Genomic DNA, 17,271 nt, shown 5'->3' on the forward strand with positions numbered 1-17,271 from the left:
AACAGGCCGGGGACCAATCAGGCCGCGCCCGCCCGGCGACGGGGAGCTCGCTCCGCTACTCGCCGCGGGACGAGGGTGCCTCTGGCCATGCGCAGAGTGGCTCTCCCGGCGCGCCGCCCAGGCCCCGGAGGGCCGGGGGAAGCGGGCCTCGCCGCGATGCCCCCGGCCCTCCGCCCGCCCGAGACTCACCTGGCTGCCGCGCGCGCCCGGCTTCTGCGCGCTGCCGGCGAGGGGGCGCAGGGGCGTCGAGTCGGGGGCGCGGGGTCCCCTCCCGCCTGCAGCAGGTGCCTGCCGGGGCCTCGGGGAGGAGGAGGCCGCCAGAGCCGCGCACTTGGCGGAGGAGGAAGAAACGGCGAAGCAGCGCAGCCGCGGCGGGCCAGGACTTGAGGTTCGTCGCGCCGCCCGCGGGCGCCCCGGAGGTCGTCGCCTTTGCCCGGCCTGAGGCGGCTCCCTCCGGCCCTCCCTCGGTCCGAAGGAAAGGGCGGCGGGGCTCCCGGGCAGCGTCTCCCTCTTGGCCGCCCTGCCTGGGGAGCAGTTGGGGGCAGCAGCCACGACTCTCACCCAGGGCGGGATTCTTTTCCTTGTGGTTGTTGTTGTTATTATTATTATTATTATTATTATTATTATTATGAATGTCATTGCATTTATTACCCACCCTCATCAAAAGAGTGAAGTCAGATTCCCACAACAGGAGTCGCAGGGGGCTGGACTGGATGACCCCTGGGGTCCCTTCCAAGTCTACACTTCTATGAATGCAGGGGGCTGAAAACGCACCGCAGAGGCCAGGGGAAAGAGGGACGTCTTCAGCTGTATGATGGGGTGGGGTCCACCACTTGGGGGCTGCCACAGAGAAGACCCCCTCCCCAACCTCTGAGCCAGCCCTGCCTGACGTCCAGCGTCGTGTGACTGGGTTGCTTTGCTCCCAGGATCAGCCGGCCTTTCTTACGGGAATGGAAGGCAAAGAATTCCTGTGTCTGGAGGCCAAGAAACGATGCTCTTTGGCTGTCCCCTGGAAAGGCTGCAGTCCCTCCTTGCCCCCCAACCATAGTTTGTGCTTATGCAAGGAGTGGGGGTGGGCCTCTGGGTTTGGTGTCCTCCCTGCCCACCTCCATGCCAAGCTCTGGTTGGCATGAGCCTGAAGGGGCTGTCCTCCAAGCTGCTGGGGTGGCCACTGGGGCTCACGAGGCAGAAAGAGCAGCTCAGCCCACAGCCAAGGGGTCCTGCCTGCTGCAGAACTCCTGGTAGTTTTAGCAGAGATGGGCAGGCTGTTCAGCAGCCAGGAGAAAAAGTGGGAGGAAGTCTTTCAGAGTGGCTGGCACAACCCAGTCAGATGGGTGGCATATAAATTATTGCTTTAATTTTTCCCTTTGCACAAATGGGAAGAGTTGGGGGCAAAGGCCTTGCTTGACACTCTGAAACATCCTTTGCAGTGACAGGTGAACCAACCTAATTGGCAGACTGTCCTCCACTCTGCATCTCTGCACAGCCAACTTGCAGGCTGGCTCCAGGCGCAAGGTCTTGCCTTCAAGGCTCATGTATGATGTTCAGTTCCGTCCTGACATGTTAGTACTGCCATCTTTACTGCACACTTGTGAAACATGGGCTACTTATAAACGCCATTTCCAACTCCTCAAAAGATTCCATCAACAGTGTCTCCAAAAAAATTTACACATCACCTGGGAAGACAGATGATCTAATGTCAGTGTGCTGGAAGAAGCAAAGATCACCCATGTCAAAGCAATGATTCTTCAACATCAACTTCACTGGACTGGTCATGTTGTTCGGATGCCTGATTATTGTCTTCCAAAGCAACTACTCTATTCCCAGCTTAAGAAAGGAAAGCGAAATACCAGTGGACAACAAAAGAGGTTTAAAGACTCTCTGGAGGCAAATCTTAAAAAATAGTATAAACACCAACAATTGGGAAACACTGGCCTGTGAGTGCGCCAATTGGAGAACAGCCTCTACCAAAGGTGTCACGAGATTTGAAAACTCAAACTCAGGACGCCAGAGAGATACGTGCTAAGAGGAAGGCACACTTGGCAAATCCACACCGTGATCAACTCCCGCCCGGAAACTACTGTCCCCACTGTGGAAGGACGTGTGGATCCAGAACTGGCCTCCACAGTCACTTACTGACTCACTGTTAAGACCGTGTTCATGGAAGTCAATTTTATTTGGCTACGAGGGATCGCCAAAGAAGGCACAGAAGCCAAGGCAGTGGTGCTGTGGGCAGGTGGTTCCTCTGGGATGGGAAGCGGTATCCAGCATGATCTGGGTGGTGTCACACTTCCCCAGATTAGCAGACTTTGTGGGCTATTGGGTGCCTAATCTGGAGCACCCTGTGCCAGGTGAGGCTGGTCTGTTGCCAGTGGCAGCAGCACCCCCTTGTGGCCACAGCTATCCTTGCTCTGTAAATATTTTGGGAGAGTGCTTTACAATCAGAGCAAAATGCAGCAGTGTTTTGTAACTGGGACTGGGCATGACGGCATCGCTTTTACACAATTGTGCTGACTCTTGGACCAGTCATGAGTGGAACTCAAAGTGCCGCTTTTGCATTTCAAAGCACCATCGGCATAGGTGGCCAGGATACTTGAACTGATATTATTGTGCCTGAGGCTCTTTTTGAGACCCCACTCCCCACCCCCCAGGTTTAAGGCAGGCGGTGACTTAAGAAAGGGTCTTCTTAGTCTTGCCCCCCCCTCCACTTTGCTTTTGCTCTTGGAACCAGCTGAAAAAATGTCTTGTCTGTTCACCTCAGTCTTTTAAAACTTGTTAGTTTTACATTTTTACGACTGAAATTTATCACTGCCCAGTTTTACAGTTGGGCTGTGTATTATACTATCCTGTTTTTACATTTGCTTTTGACTTCTTGTATGCTGCTGCCAGGGTTCCAGCTGCAGAGCAGCTAATAAATCTCTTTAAGTGGAAATAATATAATACTAATCAATAATAGTAATAATCTGGTTTTGATTCTAGGTACATCCCCTGCTCATCTTCCTCCCAGTGGTTCCATCCAGGCCTGCGGAACATCCACACCAAAACTGGCGTCATGACGCTCAGAATATTCTCTGTCAGGGAAGCGTAAACATTCCCCATCAGGGAGATCAGGAGAGATCCGGTATTCTCCGTGTATTAAGGACATGAAGAAACTTGGCTCAGCTTCATAGAGGTCAGTTCCGGGAGAATTCAGAGTTCAGGAGGATAAAGGATGTTTGTGCAGGGGCTCTTGGCAAAGGTAAGCATTTCCTGAGTGACTGAAGATACTGCAGGTGAGCCGGAGGGGCTTCCCAGCCACTTTAGGTGTGTGATAGTGGAGAGAAAGGTCCCAGGGGGAGTTTCTAGCAGTTGTTAGCCTGTGAAGAACTCAGGATAAAAACCAGGGATTGGCGCAAAGGGATGGAAAGGGTTTGTGCATGCACGTGCCACTCCTTTTATCTGTGTTATTTTAAATCGGCCTTTCACCAAATTGACTGCAAGGCTGCTTACCAAGAAAGAAAGTTCAATATTATAAAACCTCACGGCAACCCAATACAACAAAGCCACACAAGGCCTGCAAATTAAAACAGACAAGTAGATATGCAGAAGTTCATTCGCGAGCTGGTACTTGAGAATCAGCGCCTTGGACTCTCCTGGCCCCTTGTTCAAGTTGCCATATGGCAGATTTCTGCCGGATGCAGGAAAGGAGCGTCCGGTGGAGCCACGGGCCCCTTTCCCGGCCCCACCAATGGACATGGCCTTTTACATGGCTGGCTCTCCTCCAAGCGGCTTCCGCGAAGGTTCTTGGGGGTGGGGCAGGTTCTAGGTGCCTACGGAGAGCTAGACCACCCGGAGACATTCTCATACTTTGGCTCCTGCTCCTCCTTCTCCAGCAAGGTGCCTCCTCTCCCTCCTCCAGCCTGGCTGTGGCTGCTGGGTGACTCACTGCTGCCGCCGCCGCCACTCTCTCCACCAGCAGGAGTTCCTGGCCCCCTGGGAAAGCCCTGGGCTTCCGCTGCCTCCTCCGGGGTGCTGGCTTCAGCACAGAGCATGGTGGCAGCCTCCTGGCCAGTCCCACCTTGGGGCAGCAGCCTCCCGGCGTCCCCCTCGGAGTCCAGCAGCCCTCTCCTCCGTGGCGGCTTCTGGAGGAGGCCCTCCAGGCTCCTTCTCCTTGGCCGCTGCTGCGCCTCCTCCCTGGGCAGCTGCTTGGCCCTCTGCAGACTCCCCAGCCGCTGCAGGACAGCTTGCACCGGCCCCTCGCCCCCCGCCTTGCCCACGGTCACGTAGATGGTGGTGACGCTGGGGCCCTTGGTCTGTGCTTTGGAGGCAGCCTCCAGGGCTTCCACTCTTTGGGCCACATGCCGGGAGCTGTTCCCCCGCTTCCTGTGGCCCCCGGAGCTGCTCCTCTGCGTGGAGGAGGAGGAGGAGGAGCAGGGTCTGTGGCTCCCTTCCTCCCGACCACCGGCCTCCACGTTCTCGTAGCATCCCCCCGGCGAATCGCCCATCGCAGGGAGGCCCCCCTGCCCAGCAGGGTCCGCTGCGGGCTGCTGCAAAGAGATGGCTCGGGCTGAGCCCCAGGGGGCCTTGGCCTTCCAGGTGGGGTTGAGGGCCTCCGTGGAGCCTCTGGGGCTCTGAGAGATGAAGCGGGTACCTTCTGCGAAGGAGACGGAGGGGCGCTTGGCCTTGGCAATGCTGGAGGTGCGGGGGATGGTGAAGGGCTCCGAGTTCAAGGCTGGCTCCTCCGGGGGGAATCCTGGCTGGTGCTCAGCACCGGCCGCTGAAAGAAAGGGGTGTGCGCAGTTTATTTTTCTAGAAAAAGAGGTGCTGGAAATCACCGCGAGTGTCTCCCTTGTTCTCTTAGAATGCCCCCCACTTGAGAGGTGCTGGGACTGAGTTCCAGTGAGTTCCAGCTGGAAAAAACCCTGGGTGTGGGGCTCAGGCAGAGGAGGGGGAGAAGGGCTCAGCTCTTAATAATAATAAATAATAATAAAATTTTATTTATATCCCGCCCTCCTCAGCCGAAGCTGGGCTCAGAGCGGCTAACAACAGTAAAATAATACAACATTCTAAAATCAGTTCATTCTAAAATCAGTTCAAATCAAATTAATGGCAACCACTGGGCCAGAGTTCTGTGAGGATTACCAAAGGAGGGGGTCAGGCTGTGCCCTGGCCAAAGGCCTGGCGGAACAGCTCTGTCTTGCAGCCCAATATCCAGATCCCTTGTAAGATCAATGTTTACGTTTGTGTGTGTGCCTTTGCTTTCTGCGTGGGGGGGGCCTGACCTGGGGGTCAGGGAGGCGATTTAGAGGGGTGGCCCCCTCCCTCAAAAATCCAAATGTCCCCATCTGGGCCAACAAAGGTTTCCCACCCACTGCTGGAGACCATGTCACTGTGGCTGAGCGTGTGACTCAGTAGCCGAGGTCTTGGCAACTGAACTGTGCCACACTGTGCCCGCCCGCCTGCCCCCCACCTCACCAGCCTTCTAGGGAGGCCAATGGGAAGAAGGGAGCAAGACCCACAGCCCTACCTTCCTGGGCAGGGGAGGCTGGGTCCTCCTGGTCGTCTGTGTCGAAGGAAGAGGAGAAGGAGCTGTCCGAAGGCCAGGCGGCTGACGGGGGCTCAATGAAGCTGGGGTTGAAGGGGATCTCGGCATCATGGTGGGAGACTGCCCAAAGTGGGGGGGGGGGAGCGAGAGAGTTGTCAGCTTTGTGCATTGATAATTTTATTGTTTTAACCGCTTTGAGGGTTTTCCCTTCTTACAATCGAGTGGGGTATAAATTTTATGAAATAAATAATAAATTAACGAGAGTTTAGAGCAAGGCACAAACAGGAAGATTCCCAGATCCTGGATCTCTAAACCACAGGCCTTCGCTCAGCACCCATCCATTCTCCTTCCCAGGCTTTATTGCCCCACAGATCTTGGGGGGGGGGGTGCCATCGCTTTGCAGTAGCTCAGCTCAGGCGCACCTGCCCCAGCTCTTAGGACAAGTGTGGGGGAGTTCTCCACTGTCAAGTTGCGTGTAACCATAGATTGAAGCTGCCTTCTACTACGTATATACTTGGCTCAGTATTGCCTACACCAGTGCTGTTCACCTTTGGGACTACAACTCCCATCACCCACAGGTAGCTTAGCCAAGGATGATGGGTTTTGTAGTCCAGCAGCTTCTTGAGACTCCAGATTGAAGAATGCTGGCTGGCAGCTCCTCTCCAGAGTTTCAGGCAAGGGACGTTCCCATCATCCTCACCTGGCTACACTGACAGGGATTGAACCCAGGGCCTTCTGCATAAAAGCAGCTGTCCTGTCCCTGAGCCGCGTGACCTTTTCTTACTTCCAAGGGGCACCAGGAGGCCAAGAAGCCGGACGAAGTCGGCCACAAGGCAGCAGCAGCCCCTGGCTACATCTCACCTGTCACGCGTGGGAGCTTGTAGCCCCCCAAGGAGAAGCAGGGCAAGGCGGGGCTGAGGTTGGCCAACGTCCCCAGAACGTGGTGCTTCACGCGGGAGATGGGATCTCCCTCCGCAGCTGCCGACCTGGGGAGGGAGCAAAGAGATGCCAATTTCACACAAGGAGGGTGTTGGGCATTGTGCAAGTGACAAGCAGGGACAAAGGCCTTACACACAGACACACACACACACACACACACACACACACACACACACACACACACATTTCCTGTGCACAGGTGCCCCCCCTCTCCTGGTGCTGTGGGACACGGAGCACAGCTGGGGAAAAGACACTCAGCAGCTCCTTTTCCAGCTCCAGGTGTGGTATCTGACCCAGTTCTTAGTCTCTGAGGTGGTCAGCCTGTTCGTGGGCTCTGGCTCACAGGACCAGATGCTCCTCCAACAGTTTATGATGCGTGGAATACCACCAGCACTTCAGAAATCAGTATGGCAGATCTCGCTGGATCTCTAATGAGAGCAGCGGCTCTCCAGGGATCATACAAGGGCATCTCTCAGCCCTGCTTGGAGGGGCCATTGGAACTGAACCTTTTGCATGCACAGCAGGTGCTCTGCACCACTGAACTGTGGGCCTTGTCTTAAAGCACAGGCAGCTGCCTTGTACTCCTAGAAGACGAATATTGCCTGCTCTGACTGGCAGCTCTCCAGAATCCCTGGCAGAGAAGGGTCTTTCTGCCAGTCAGCTGGACCTTCTAAGCTGGAGGTGCCACTGGGACCCTTTGCATAAGTGCTCTAGGCCTTCCTTTGAAAACAAAGCGTGTTTCTAGTCCACATTATTCTAAGTCCAAGGCTGGCTTAACTGTTTCTCAAGACTGCCCCCCCACTCCATCCAGCACCACCCCGGCAATTTCCCTTTCCAAACAGTGTCAGCGCCCCAGGCAGAGGTTGTGTACAGCTGCTGGCACATGGCTGTTGCTAAACAGAGTCAAAATAAAAAAAATCCTTCCAGTAGCACCTTAAAGACCAACTAAGTTAGTTCTTGGTATGAGCTTTCGTGTGCATGCACACTTCTTCAACAGGCTCATCTCAGCTATCTGCCAATCTCCCATTCCCACCACCCTTCTGAGTAATACCCCTCCCCACCTTCTCACTATATAGAAGGATCTGGCAACTTCTGTTTCAGTGTATCTGAAGAAGTGTGCATGCACACGAAAGCTCATACCAAGAACTAACTTAGTTGGTCTTTAAGGTGCTACTGGAAGGAATTTTTTTATTTTGACTATGGCAGACCAACACGGCTACCTATCTGTAGCTAAACAGAGTGTCTGGGTTCTCCCCATGGCCTTGTATCAGTACCTGGCGTCCATCGGGGTGGACTCAGAGCAGCAGCAGCAGCAGCAACAACACATACAGAGGAGGACGAGGAGAATCAAAGGGGTCAGGATTCCTGCTAAGAGGGCTGCCTGGTTCTGTCCTTTTGGGGGAGACAGAGAAGTCAGAGAGAGCAAGGGAAGAAGCCCCCACCTCCTAGATGGTCACAGAAGCAAGGCCTGGCCGTGCTGGAAAGCAGGGGTGGCATATATTAAACACTCCCCCTTTCCTGCAGGGAGCTCAAAGTGCCACACCTGGTTCTCCTCCACCCTCCCCCTTTTATTTTCACAACAACCCTGTGAGGTTGGCTGAGAGGGGTGGCAACTAGATCAAGGCCACCTCAGTGAGCATCCTGATGGCCGGGTGGGGATTTGAACCCTGGTCTCTCACAGGTCCTCGTCCAACACTCCAAGCCACCCCCGCCCCCACCTCTGGCTGTCTTGCTCAGTGGGTGCAGCCGCAGTGCTGCTTTGCTCAGAGCAGGGACATCAGGGGCCAGATCCTGGTGCACCACTTGCCAATCCTCTGCATGCAAAATAAATAAGCTAAGCATGGTCCTGTATAGCTCAGTTGTTAAGAGTGTGGTGCTGAAAAGGCCAAGGTTACAGGTTGGATCCCTGTATGGGACGGCTTCATAGTCCTGCACTGCAAGGGGTTGGACAAGGCAATTCTCAGGCTCCCTTCCAACTACCGTTCTGTGATTCTGTGTTCTATCTCCCCTATCAGAGGCCAGTTGCTTGTAACTGCAGGTGGGGAGAGTGTCTCTGCCACACTCCGTCCTGCCTTGGGGGCCTCTGATCGGCCCCTTTTGGCCTGGCCCATCGAGATCCTGGCTCTCCCCATGTTCAGTGGCAGAGATATGTGACATTTGCATGCAAGGCAAAGCGTCAAATTGCCACCGAAAAAATCCAGAAGTCCCTTTATTATTAAGAGCAACGAAAACATCAGCAATTAGTGAGCAGGCTGTTGAACCCCCACCAGAACTCTTCCTCAAGCTGGATTATCAAGCGGGGTGAATTGGCACTGAAGCCGTAATGCCTGCATTGGTCTAAAGGTTGTTTTGGTTATACAGTCCTAGAAAGGGGGGGGGGGTTAGTAAGGAAGAACGTCCCCGTTTCTGCAAATTTAAACCATTTCCAGGCTTGAGGCATCAAGCTGGCCATATGTCCTTATGGAGCCTCCAGGTCCAGAGGTGGTCCACTTAGATTCCTGGGTTCTTCAGAGTATTTGGGGACCAAGAAAGCAGGATACTGGTCTTTGATGGCCTGACTCAGCTGCTGCTGCTTCTGTGCTCCCTTTGTGCCCTTACTGACTTACTCCACTGGCAGTCCCCGGTGACAGGGTGGCACAGGCGCCCCCCACACTGGCAGGGCTCCGAGCAGTTGGTGCCGTGAGACCCTTCAGGGCAGGTCCAGTTGCAGCTGCAAAGGGAGAGAGAGGAGCAGGAAGTCTCCAAGCTGCAGCAGCCGCCTGGTGGGCTGGGAGGGGGAAGCCCACATCTCTTGCTCCACAAGCCCCCCCCCCACTTTACCTGGTGCCCCAGAACCCAGCCTGGCACACGCAGGCCCCAGAGGCCAGGTCGCAGGTCCCGTTGAAGCAGTCCGGGCAGGCAAACCGGCATCCATCTCCAAATAAGCCCTCTGGGCAGGAGAGAGCACACCTGCAGGGGAGGAGGCAGGCAAGGGCAGCAGGACAGCTGAGGTGGTGTGCAGAAGGTCCCGGGTTCAGTTTCCAAGGGCATCTAAGGCACCTATCCACAAACTAGTGGCGGCTGATGCCTGTAGGGCAGGAGGCAGGGAGCCGAGCAGTAGGTGGCACCAGAGCCTGTGAAGAAGGAGGGGTGCCCCTCTGAGCAGCTTCCACTGCTCTGGCTTGCCCTCCCCCCATGTGGTTGAGCAGGGCCTGCACCAGCCCCATGGAGCCCCTCTCCTTCCGCAGCTGCCCTCCCCACACTCCAGGCAGGTCAGGGCCGCTTCCCACACCCGACCAGCCCCCACCTGCTCCCACCTGGCACCTGTGAGGCCTGCTTTGCAGCTCCGGCATTCCCCTGTCTCTGGGTGGCAGCTCTCTCCTTGCCGGCAGCCGGGAGGGCAAAGCAGGGCACAGTTCTCCCCATGGTGCCCCGGTGGGCATGGCTGCTTGCAGTGGGTCCCATTCCAGCCCGGGTCACAAGCTGGGCACGATCCGTCCACGGGAAAGCAGGCCTTGAGGTCCCGGCAGTGGCCGCAGCTGTGGGAAGAGGCAGGATGCGGAAGAGAGGAAGTGGGTGCCCAGGAGAAGGGCTTCCCCAATATAATAATAATAATAATAATAATAATAATAATAATAATAATAATAATAATAATAATAACAACAACAACAACAACAACAACAACAAATTTTTAAAAATCATTATTTTCTCCCCAGCCACCCTGGGCGGCTTCCAACAAAGTATTAAAATACAGTGGTCTGTTAAACATTAAAAGCTTCCCTAAACAGGGCTGCCTTCAGCTGTCTTCTAAAAGCCTGGTAGTTGTTGTTCTCTTTGACATCTGCTGGGAGGGCGTTCCACAGGGCGGGTGCCACCACCGAGAAGGCCCTCTGCCTGGTTCCCTGTAACTTGGCATCTCGCAGGGAGGGAACCGCCAGAAGGCCCTCGGCGCTGGACCTCAGTGTCCGGGCAGAACGATGGGGGTGGAGACGCTCCTTCAGGTATACTGGACCCTGCCCCCCCCCCCCCGCCATGGCTAGTGTCATGTGGGGCCAGTCTCAGCCCTAGCCAGAAACCCCAAGTTGCACGTATTCATAGAAATATTTATATACCGCCGTCTCCCAGAAATATATCATGGCAGCTTACCGCCAGCTTACCTTTGCATGCACTGAAGCCCGTATTTCCCAGCAGGGCAGGGGTCCTTGCAGCTGTCGCCCTGGTAGCCGGCGTGGCAGGTGCACCGCCCGTCCTGGGGGGCACAGGTCCCGTGCAGGCACTGGCAGCTGGCCTGGCAGGCCGCCCCCCAATGCCCTGCGCGGCATTCGCACCGGCCGGTCTCCTGGGCACAGGGGGAGCCGTTGCAGCTGCAGAGCGAAGAGCACCTCCTACCCCACCAGCCCCGGTGGCAGAGGCAGCGGCCCGTCACGGGGTCGCAGCGGGAGCCGGAGAGGTTGCAAGGGCACTGGCGCCTGCAGTCGGGCGCCCACCAGCCGGGCTCGCAATGGCAGACCCCGGTGAGGGGGTCGCAGCGGCCTCTGGGGCCGCACGGGCACACGGACTGGCAGAGGGGGCCCCACCACCCAGGGTGGCAGCGGCACTCTCCGTTGGCCGGGTCGCACTTCCCATTGGGGTGGCAAGCGCAGCTCTCTTTGCAGTCCGGACCCCAGTACTGGTCGGGGCAGCCTGGAAGGGAAGGGCAGGTGGTGAAGAAGCTGCCTCGCTCAGCATTCCCTGCACTGACTGGCAGCAGCAGCAGGGTTTCAGGCCAGGACTCTTCCCTCTGCCATAGAGCTGTGTCTCTCCCCATTAAAATAAAAGAGGGTTCTAGTCCTCATGCTTCTGAATCAAGGGTTGACATGGGAACTTGGAAGCTGCCATTGTTTTGTCTAGCTGTGGCTGGATGGTTTCGTGGGAGCCGGTTGAAACTAAATCCTTCAAAGACAGAGGTCCTCTGGCTGGGTCGGGATGGCATGGGGATGAGGGACCAACTCCCTTCTCTTGTGGGGGCCAATTAGTGCCATTGCCTTCCATTAAGAGTTTGGGTGTAATCCTTGACGCCTCCCTTTCCATGGAGGCACAAGTTACAGCTACAGCCAAGGCGACATTTTTCCACCTTCGCTGCATCAGGCAGTTGGTCCCTTACCTTTCCCGCCCTGACCTGGCCACAGTGATCCATGCGACGGGCACCTCCAGGCTTGACTACTGTAATTCGCTCTACGCGGGGCTGCCCTTGAAGCTGTCCCAGAAACTCCAGCGGGTACAGAATGCTGCAGCGAGGCTCCTCACGGGGTCTCTGCCATGGGAGCATATTCACCCAGTGCTTTTCCAGCTGCACTGGCTCCCGGTGGAGTACAGGGTCAGATTTAAGGTGCTGCTTTTGACCTTGAAAGCCCTTCACGGCCTAGGACCCTCGTACCTACAGGACCACCTCTCCCGGTATGCCCCACGGAGAGCCTCAAGGTCCATAAATAGCAACACCCTAGAGGTCCCAGGCCCTAAGGAAGTTAGATTGGCTACAACCAGAGCCAGGGCCTTTTCAACTCTGGCTCCAGTCTGGTGGAACGCTCTGCCTCATGAGACCAGGGCCCTGCAGGATCTGATTTCTTTCCGCAGGGCCTGTAAGACAGAGTTGTTCCGCCTGGCCTTTGGCTTGGAGCCAAATTGATTCTCTCCCCCTCCCCCTCTTTCTTTTTCCTTTTTCCTTTTCTCCTGTGATGAGGCTGCATTTTAATATTTTAATGTTTCAATACTTTAATGTTGTATTTTAATCTTCTTTTTAAGTTGTATTCATTCAACTTGTTTTTATTATTGCTTATTAGCCACCCTGTCTGGCCTTGGCTGGGGAGGGCTGGGTATACCGTAAATAAAAAGTATATTATTATTATTATTATTATTATAGTGTAGTACTGCCTGCACTTGTCCACTGTGTGGGAGCCCCAGTGGGCAGAAGGCAGGGAGCTTAGCAGTAGGTGGCGCCAGAGAGCCAATGAGAGGCAGAGCCCACCCCCTGGACTGGTTGCAAGTCAGAAGGCAGGCAGGCAGGGGGTTGGCTGAGGTGGTTGGGGCAGAGCCCCATTTGCCTTCGCGGACCAGATGGTCCGTCTGTCTGTCCCTTAAGAATCTCCCAGCCCCCTCCCACTCTGTCCGCCTGTGCCCCCCCCACCCTGAAGCCAGTACTCACGTGCAATGCAGTTGGCCCCAAAGAATCCAGGCCGGCAGCGGCAAACCCCTGGGCGGACACAGACTTCGCCCTCCCGGCAGGCGTCTGCTCCCGTGCAGAGTGCTGGTCGCGGCACGAAGGAGACAGAAGGAGGCGTTCAGACAAGCCCTCATTCTCGGGCAATGAGAACCGAAAGAGAAAGGGAAAGGTGGGCATGCTCACCAGCTGGGCACTCCTGGCCCTCCTGTTTCCATCCTGGGCAGCAGGTGAAGACTGGCGGGGGGCTGGTGGTGGGGACAGAAAGACAGACAAACGGCAAACAAAAAGGCTGGGCTGCAGTTTGGAGAGTCATAGCATCATAGAATTGTAGAGTTGGGAGGTGCCCAAAGGGGCATCTAGTCCAACCCCCTACAATGAAGGGGGCTCCCACTCTCTGGTCCCCCCCCCCCGCCCAGCAGCAGCACCCTCCGCTGGCAAAAGTACCCAGGAAGAGCTGCAGTTTGATGGCGCCATCTATTACGCGAAGGAGCGTCTCCACCCCCCTCGTTCAGCCTGGACACTGAGAGTCAGCTCCGAGGGCTTCTCGGTAGTGGCTCCCACCCTGTGGGACACCCTCCCTTCAGATGTCAAGGAGACTTTTGTAACCATTAGAAGGCAGCCCTGCTTAGGGAAGCTTTTTAAGGTGTGGTGTTTTATTATGTTTTCATATGAACGGGAAGCTGCCCAAAGTAGCTGGGGCAATCCAGGCAGATGGGCGGGGTACGAATATAATATTATTATTATTATTATTAACTTCCACAGCCAGTAAGAAGAGGCCTGCCTCTCCCCCCCCCACACCTTTTTTTTAGAGGGGGTTCACTTTTCAGCTTTCTCTGTTTCCAGACTGGTCACTTTGGCCTACTGAGCCCAGTAAGGAAACAGAGCCCGCCTTGAGCCCGTATTGCAGCGGGTGGGACTAGATGACCCTTGGGTGTACCTCCCATCTCTACAGTTCCATTATTCTTTATTACAGAACATGTCACCCAAGGGGGCTCCACTCCCTCCACTTTGAGTTTAGTTATCGATCGGCAGGGGAAACTTTGTTAGAAGTCCCTTGCTGGCTCTGTGGGTGACCCTAAATGCAGGGGGGGCGGCTGTTGTTGACTTCCAGCTCAGTCCCAGCAGGCCAGCAGGGTCAATGGTCAGGGATGAGGATGGGAGCAGAAGCCTCAGCATCATCTGGGGAAGGCTCACGGCCCCTGAATGAATGTGCCCATAGAGAAGTGGTTTTGTTTCTTCCTCCTTGCGCTTTGAACAGAGCAGTCCCGAACTTAAATAGACTTCAGTATGAATGGCAGGAAACTGAAAACACAATAGTGGAGGTGGGGGAGATACTCAGAAGTGGAAAATGCGCCTCAAGCAGAGGGCACGGCATGGGGCCCACACACTCTGCCCCCACCCCACAGCTCAGTGACACAGAGCATCTGTTCCGCATGCAGAACGCCCCAGGCTCAGTCCCTGGAAGCTTCACCAAGAAAGGATGGGAGACCCTGTCCGAAGCACCAGAGAGCAGCTGCCAGTCAGTGTAGGCAATAGCAAGCTGGGTCAGCCCAAGGCCGCACCCTGTGTTCCTTTTTAAATCCAGTCCCTTTACAAAGAACCACGAGGAACAGAATCTCATACACAAGGGAAGGGTTGGAGCTCAGCTGCAGAGCAGAAGGACGCAGGTCTGAACCCTTAAGGCAGGGGTTGTCCGCCTGGTCCCTACCGCCCACTAGTGGGCGTTTCAGGATTCCAGGTGGGCGGTGGGGGGTTCTACGGCACAAGCTGAATCCTCCTTCCATCAAGCACTGGGGGGGGGGGGCGGTAAGGAAATTTTACCATCAAGAAAGATGCATTAGTGGGCGGTAGGTATAAAAAGGTTGACTGCCCCTGCCTTAAGGCATCCTGCTTTTAAAAGGGGACCAGGGGGCCAGTGATGGGGGAAAGCCAGCGAGTAGCCTGAGACCCTGAGGAGCTGCTGCCAGTCAGAGCTGCCAGTACTAGGCTAGATGGAGCAAAGGTCCAACTTGGCAGATGGCAACTCCCTATACTATGGAGGCAAGGAAAGAACCCTTGCTTTGCATGCAGAAGGTCAGTCCCAGGTTCAGGCACCTCCAGTTCAAAAGGATCCCAGGTGGGCAGTGATGGGGGGGGGGAAGGCCCTTCTCTGCCTGCATCCTGGAGAGCCACAGCCACACAGAGAAAGCCATGCGACTGGAACTCGCCTGACTTCCCCAGCCTGGAAGCGAGGCACCCTCCTCCACCCTCCACTGGGGGGGGTCTCCTACCTGCTGGACCTGCAGACGTTTCTCCCACTGGGGTCCAGGTCAGGGCTGCTGCTCCCGACCCCCAAGCCCAGCGCCTGGAGGCAGAGGAATAGCGGCAGGGCCCAGCGCTCCATCACCCTCCTTAGGGAGTCCCACTAGACTGACTCTCTGCCCGGTTAGCTGCTGTGGCCACCACTCCTGGGCTGCCTCCTTCCTGCGCTGCTTCTCCCGCCCATTTCCTCCTTGGGTTTTCCTGAGGAAGCAAACTGGGAGGTGGGTGGAGGGGCGCAGAGGGCAAGACCAACAGAGGGACGGACACACATGTGCCCCTGGCTATCTTTAGCCGAATGCGAGAGGAAGAGCAGGGGAAGCTGTGGTTGCGGAGGGCGCCTCTTGGGGTCGAGGGAAGGGAGTCATCTCCTTCCCCCAGTGTGTCTGGTGGTCCAGAAACCTTCTCAGTGATGGCTGCGATTTTTCAGTGGTGACTCCAGAACGGTGCCTTTTTGATAAAGGCCTTCAGAAGGTGCCAGCCTTCCTCCCAGCCCTCAGGACAGGCTCCAGGAGGGAGGGAGCCCCATGGAGGCAGCTAAGGAACTGGCACAACCCAAAGTCCCACAGTGAAGAGGGGAGTCAAGGGCCTTGTAGGGTCTTTCCTGTTCGCTCCCTCGCCTTTAGCAGAGCTTCATGTCAGCAAGATTAACAGGAAACACCTTTTTCCTGCTCCGATGGATGCTTTGCACAGAGACAGTCCCCCTGCCGCCACCACCTTCGCTGCTTGAGGACTCGTGTCCGGCCAGAGTCCGTATCCCAGGCTTTTCTGCACTGCAGAGCTAAAACCAGCCAACCCATCATCAACACCTCTTTCCAGGAAAATCTGTGAATTGTAGGTGTTTGGGTTTCTTTTATTTCATGCATTTGTTTATTAAATTTCTATACCACTCTTCATCCGAAGATCACAGGGCAGTTTACAATAGAAAAACTCAAAAATGCACCCCTACACACAGTTTCATAGGTTGTTTAATTAGTCAAAGGCCTGGGAGAAGAGGAATGTTTTCACTGGGCACCTGAAGACCTCTAATGAAGGCACCAGGTGAACCTCCCTGGGGAGAGCACCCACAAGAATATTGATTGCAAAGTATTGGAAGACACAAGATCTACCCACCCTGGAAGAATGGCAGATGAAGATGATGGACTACATGGAATTGGCAGAAATGACTGGCAGAATCCGAGACCAGGGAGAAGAGTCGGTGAAAGAAGACTGGAAGAAATTCAAAGACTACTTACAGAAACATTGTAAAATTAATGAATGTTAGAAGGATGTTGGATAGAAACTAAGCGGTTTCCAGCTGTAATGCTTTAAGAGATATGAAAAAAAAAGAGGTTTCACAAATGGGTAAAAGTTTAATGGTAAGGATTTGCTGAACTAACAAATCGAACTGGAATACAAAGAAGGGAGGTATGAGGAGGTCCGAGGAAATAAGTGTATGGAAGTTATGTTATTGAAAATTAATGTGTGTTTTTAACTGTTTTTTTATTTTGTATGCTTATTTTTCTTTTTTCTTGTTTTATCATAAAACTTTTAATAAATATCTTTTTTTTAAAAAAAAAGGGAGAGCACCCACAAGTGGGGAGCCCCCCCCCCCGACCTCTCGCAGAGGTGGGCACATGGAGGGCCTCAGATGGTGATAGCAGCGTCTGGATTGCTTCATATGGGGAGAGGCGGTCCTTGAGGTATTGTGGTCCTGAGTTGTTTAAGGCTTTATAGGTCAAAAGCAGTGCTTTGAATTGGGCCTGGAAACTGGCTGGCAGCCAATGCAGTCAGGCCAGGTTTGGCACTGTATGCTCAAACCCTCTTGCAACCTAGCCGTTGAATTCTGCACCAGCCAAAGTCTCCAAGCCATTTTCAGAGGCAGCCGTATGTATAATGAGGTGCAGCATTCTAACCTAGAGGATCACAGAGCACAGAAGTTAGTCTGTCCCTGTCCAGGTGGGGGCACAGCTGGGCCACCAGTCGAAGCTGATGGAAGGCATTCCTCACCACCACGGCTACCTGAGCCTCAAGCAGCAGATATGAATCTAAAAGGACCCGCAGGGACTTAGGATGGCAGGGTTAAGTGTGCAAGAATGGCAGCAGGCTCCAAGACTCCGGATTCTGTGTGTTGTACTGCGGGGTTTGGAGCCCCACTGTAGAATTCAGCTTAGAAAATTGACTTTAATCTTGTTTTAAGATAAAGGATGTCTCTAGTCCTTGGGGAAGGTTCTCTTTGGAAGTCCTGAATCCTTCTGAAGGGAGTCAGAGGTGGGCTCCAGGAGAATGGTGTGATGCGCTTATTCTATGAATGGTTGAAGCTGCTCTCAAATCCCAGCCTTTCTTAGAAAAA

General features: G+C 54.8%; 1 protein-coding gene across 1 annotated transcript; it reads right to left on the reverse strand.

Moving 5' to 3' along the window:
• Positions 1 to 2,697: 2,697 nt before the first annotated feature.
• On the reverse strand, positions 2,698 to 16,004 carry SCARF1 (scavenger receptor class F member 1). Its single transcript, XM_081172022.1, has 11 exons — positions 14,912 to 16,004; positions 12,825 to 12,886; positions 12,624 to 12,725; positions 10,600 to 11,125; positions 9,760 to 9,981; positions 9,284 to 9,412; positions 9,070 to 9,173; positions 7,738 to 7,855; positions 6,386 to 6,510; positions 5,507 to 5,644; positions 2,698 to 4,756 (listed from the first exon to the last, which is right to left on the reverse strand). Exons 1-11 carry the CDS (start codon positions 15,022 to 15,024, stop codon positions 3,810 to 3,812), a joined length of 2,586 nt encoding a protein of 861 aa, XP_081028148.1. The 5' UTR covers positions 15,025 to 16,004; the 3' UTR covers positions 2,698 to 3,809.
• Positions 16,005 to 17,271: the final 1,267 nt, after the last annotated feature.

This window comes from Podarcis bocagei, assembly GCF_964188305.1.
Source record: "Podarcis bocagei genome assembly, chromosome: 15".
Classification (NCBI taxonomy): Eukaryota; Metazoa; Chordata; class Lepidosauria; order Squamata; family Lacertidae; genus Podarcis; species Podarcis bocagei.

Coding starts and splice junctions, on each gene's coding strand:
- SCARF1 (XM_081172022.1), bottom strand. CDS start 15,024: ATGGAGCGCTGGGCCCTGCCGCTATTCCTCTGCCTCCAGGCGCTGGGC. Junction 9,982..10,599: donor GGGCTTCAGTGCATGCAAAG/GTAAGCTGGCGG, acceptor CTCTTCCCACAG/CTGCGGCCACTGCCGGGACC. Junction 4,757..5,506: donor AGCCTCCCCTGCCCAGGAAG/GTAGGGCTGTGG, acceptor CCTTTCTTTCAG/CGGCCGGTGCTGAGCACCAG.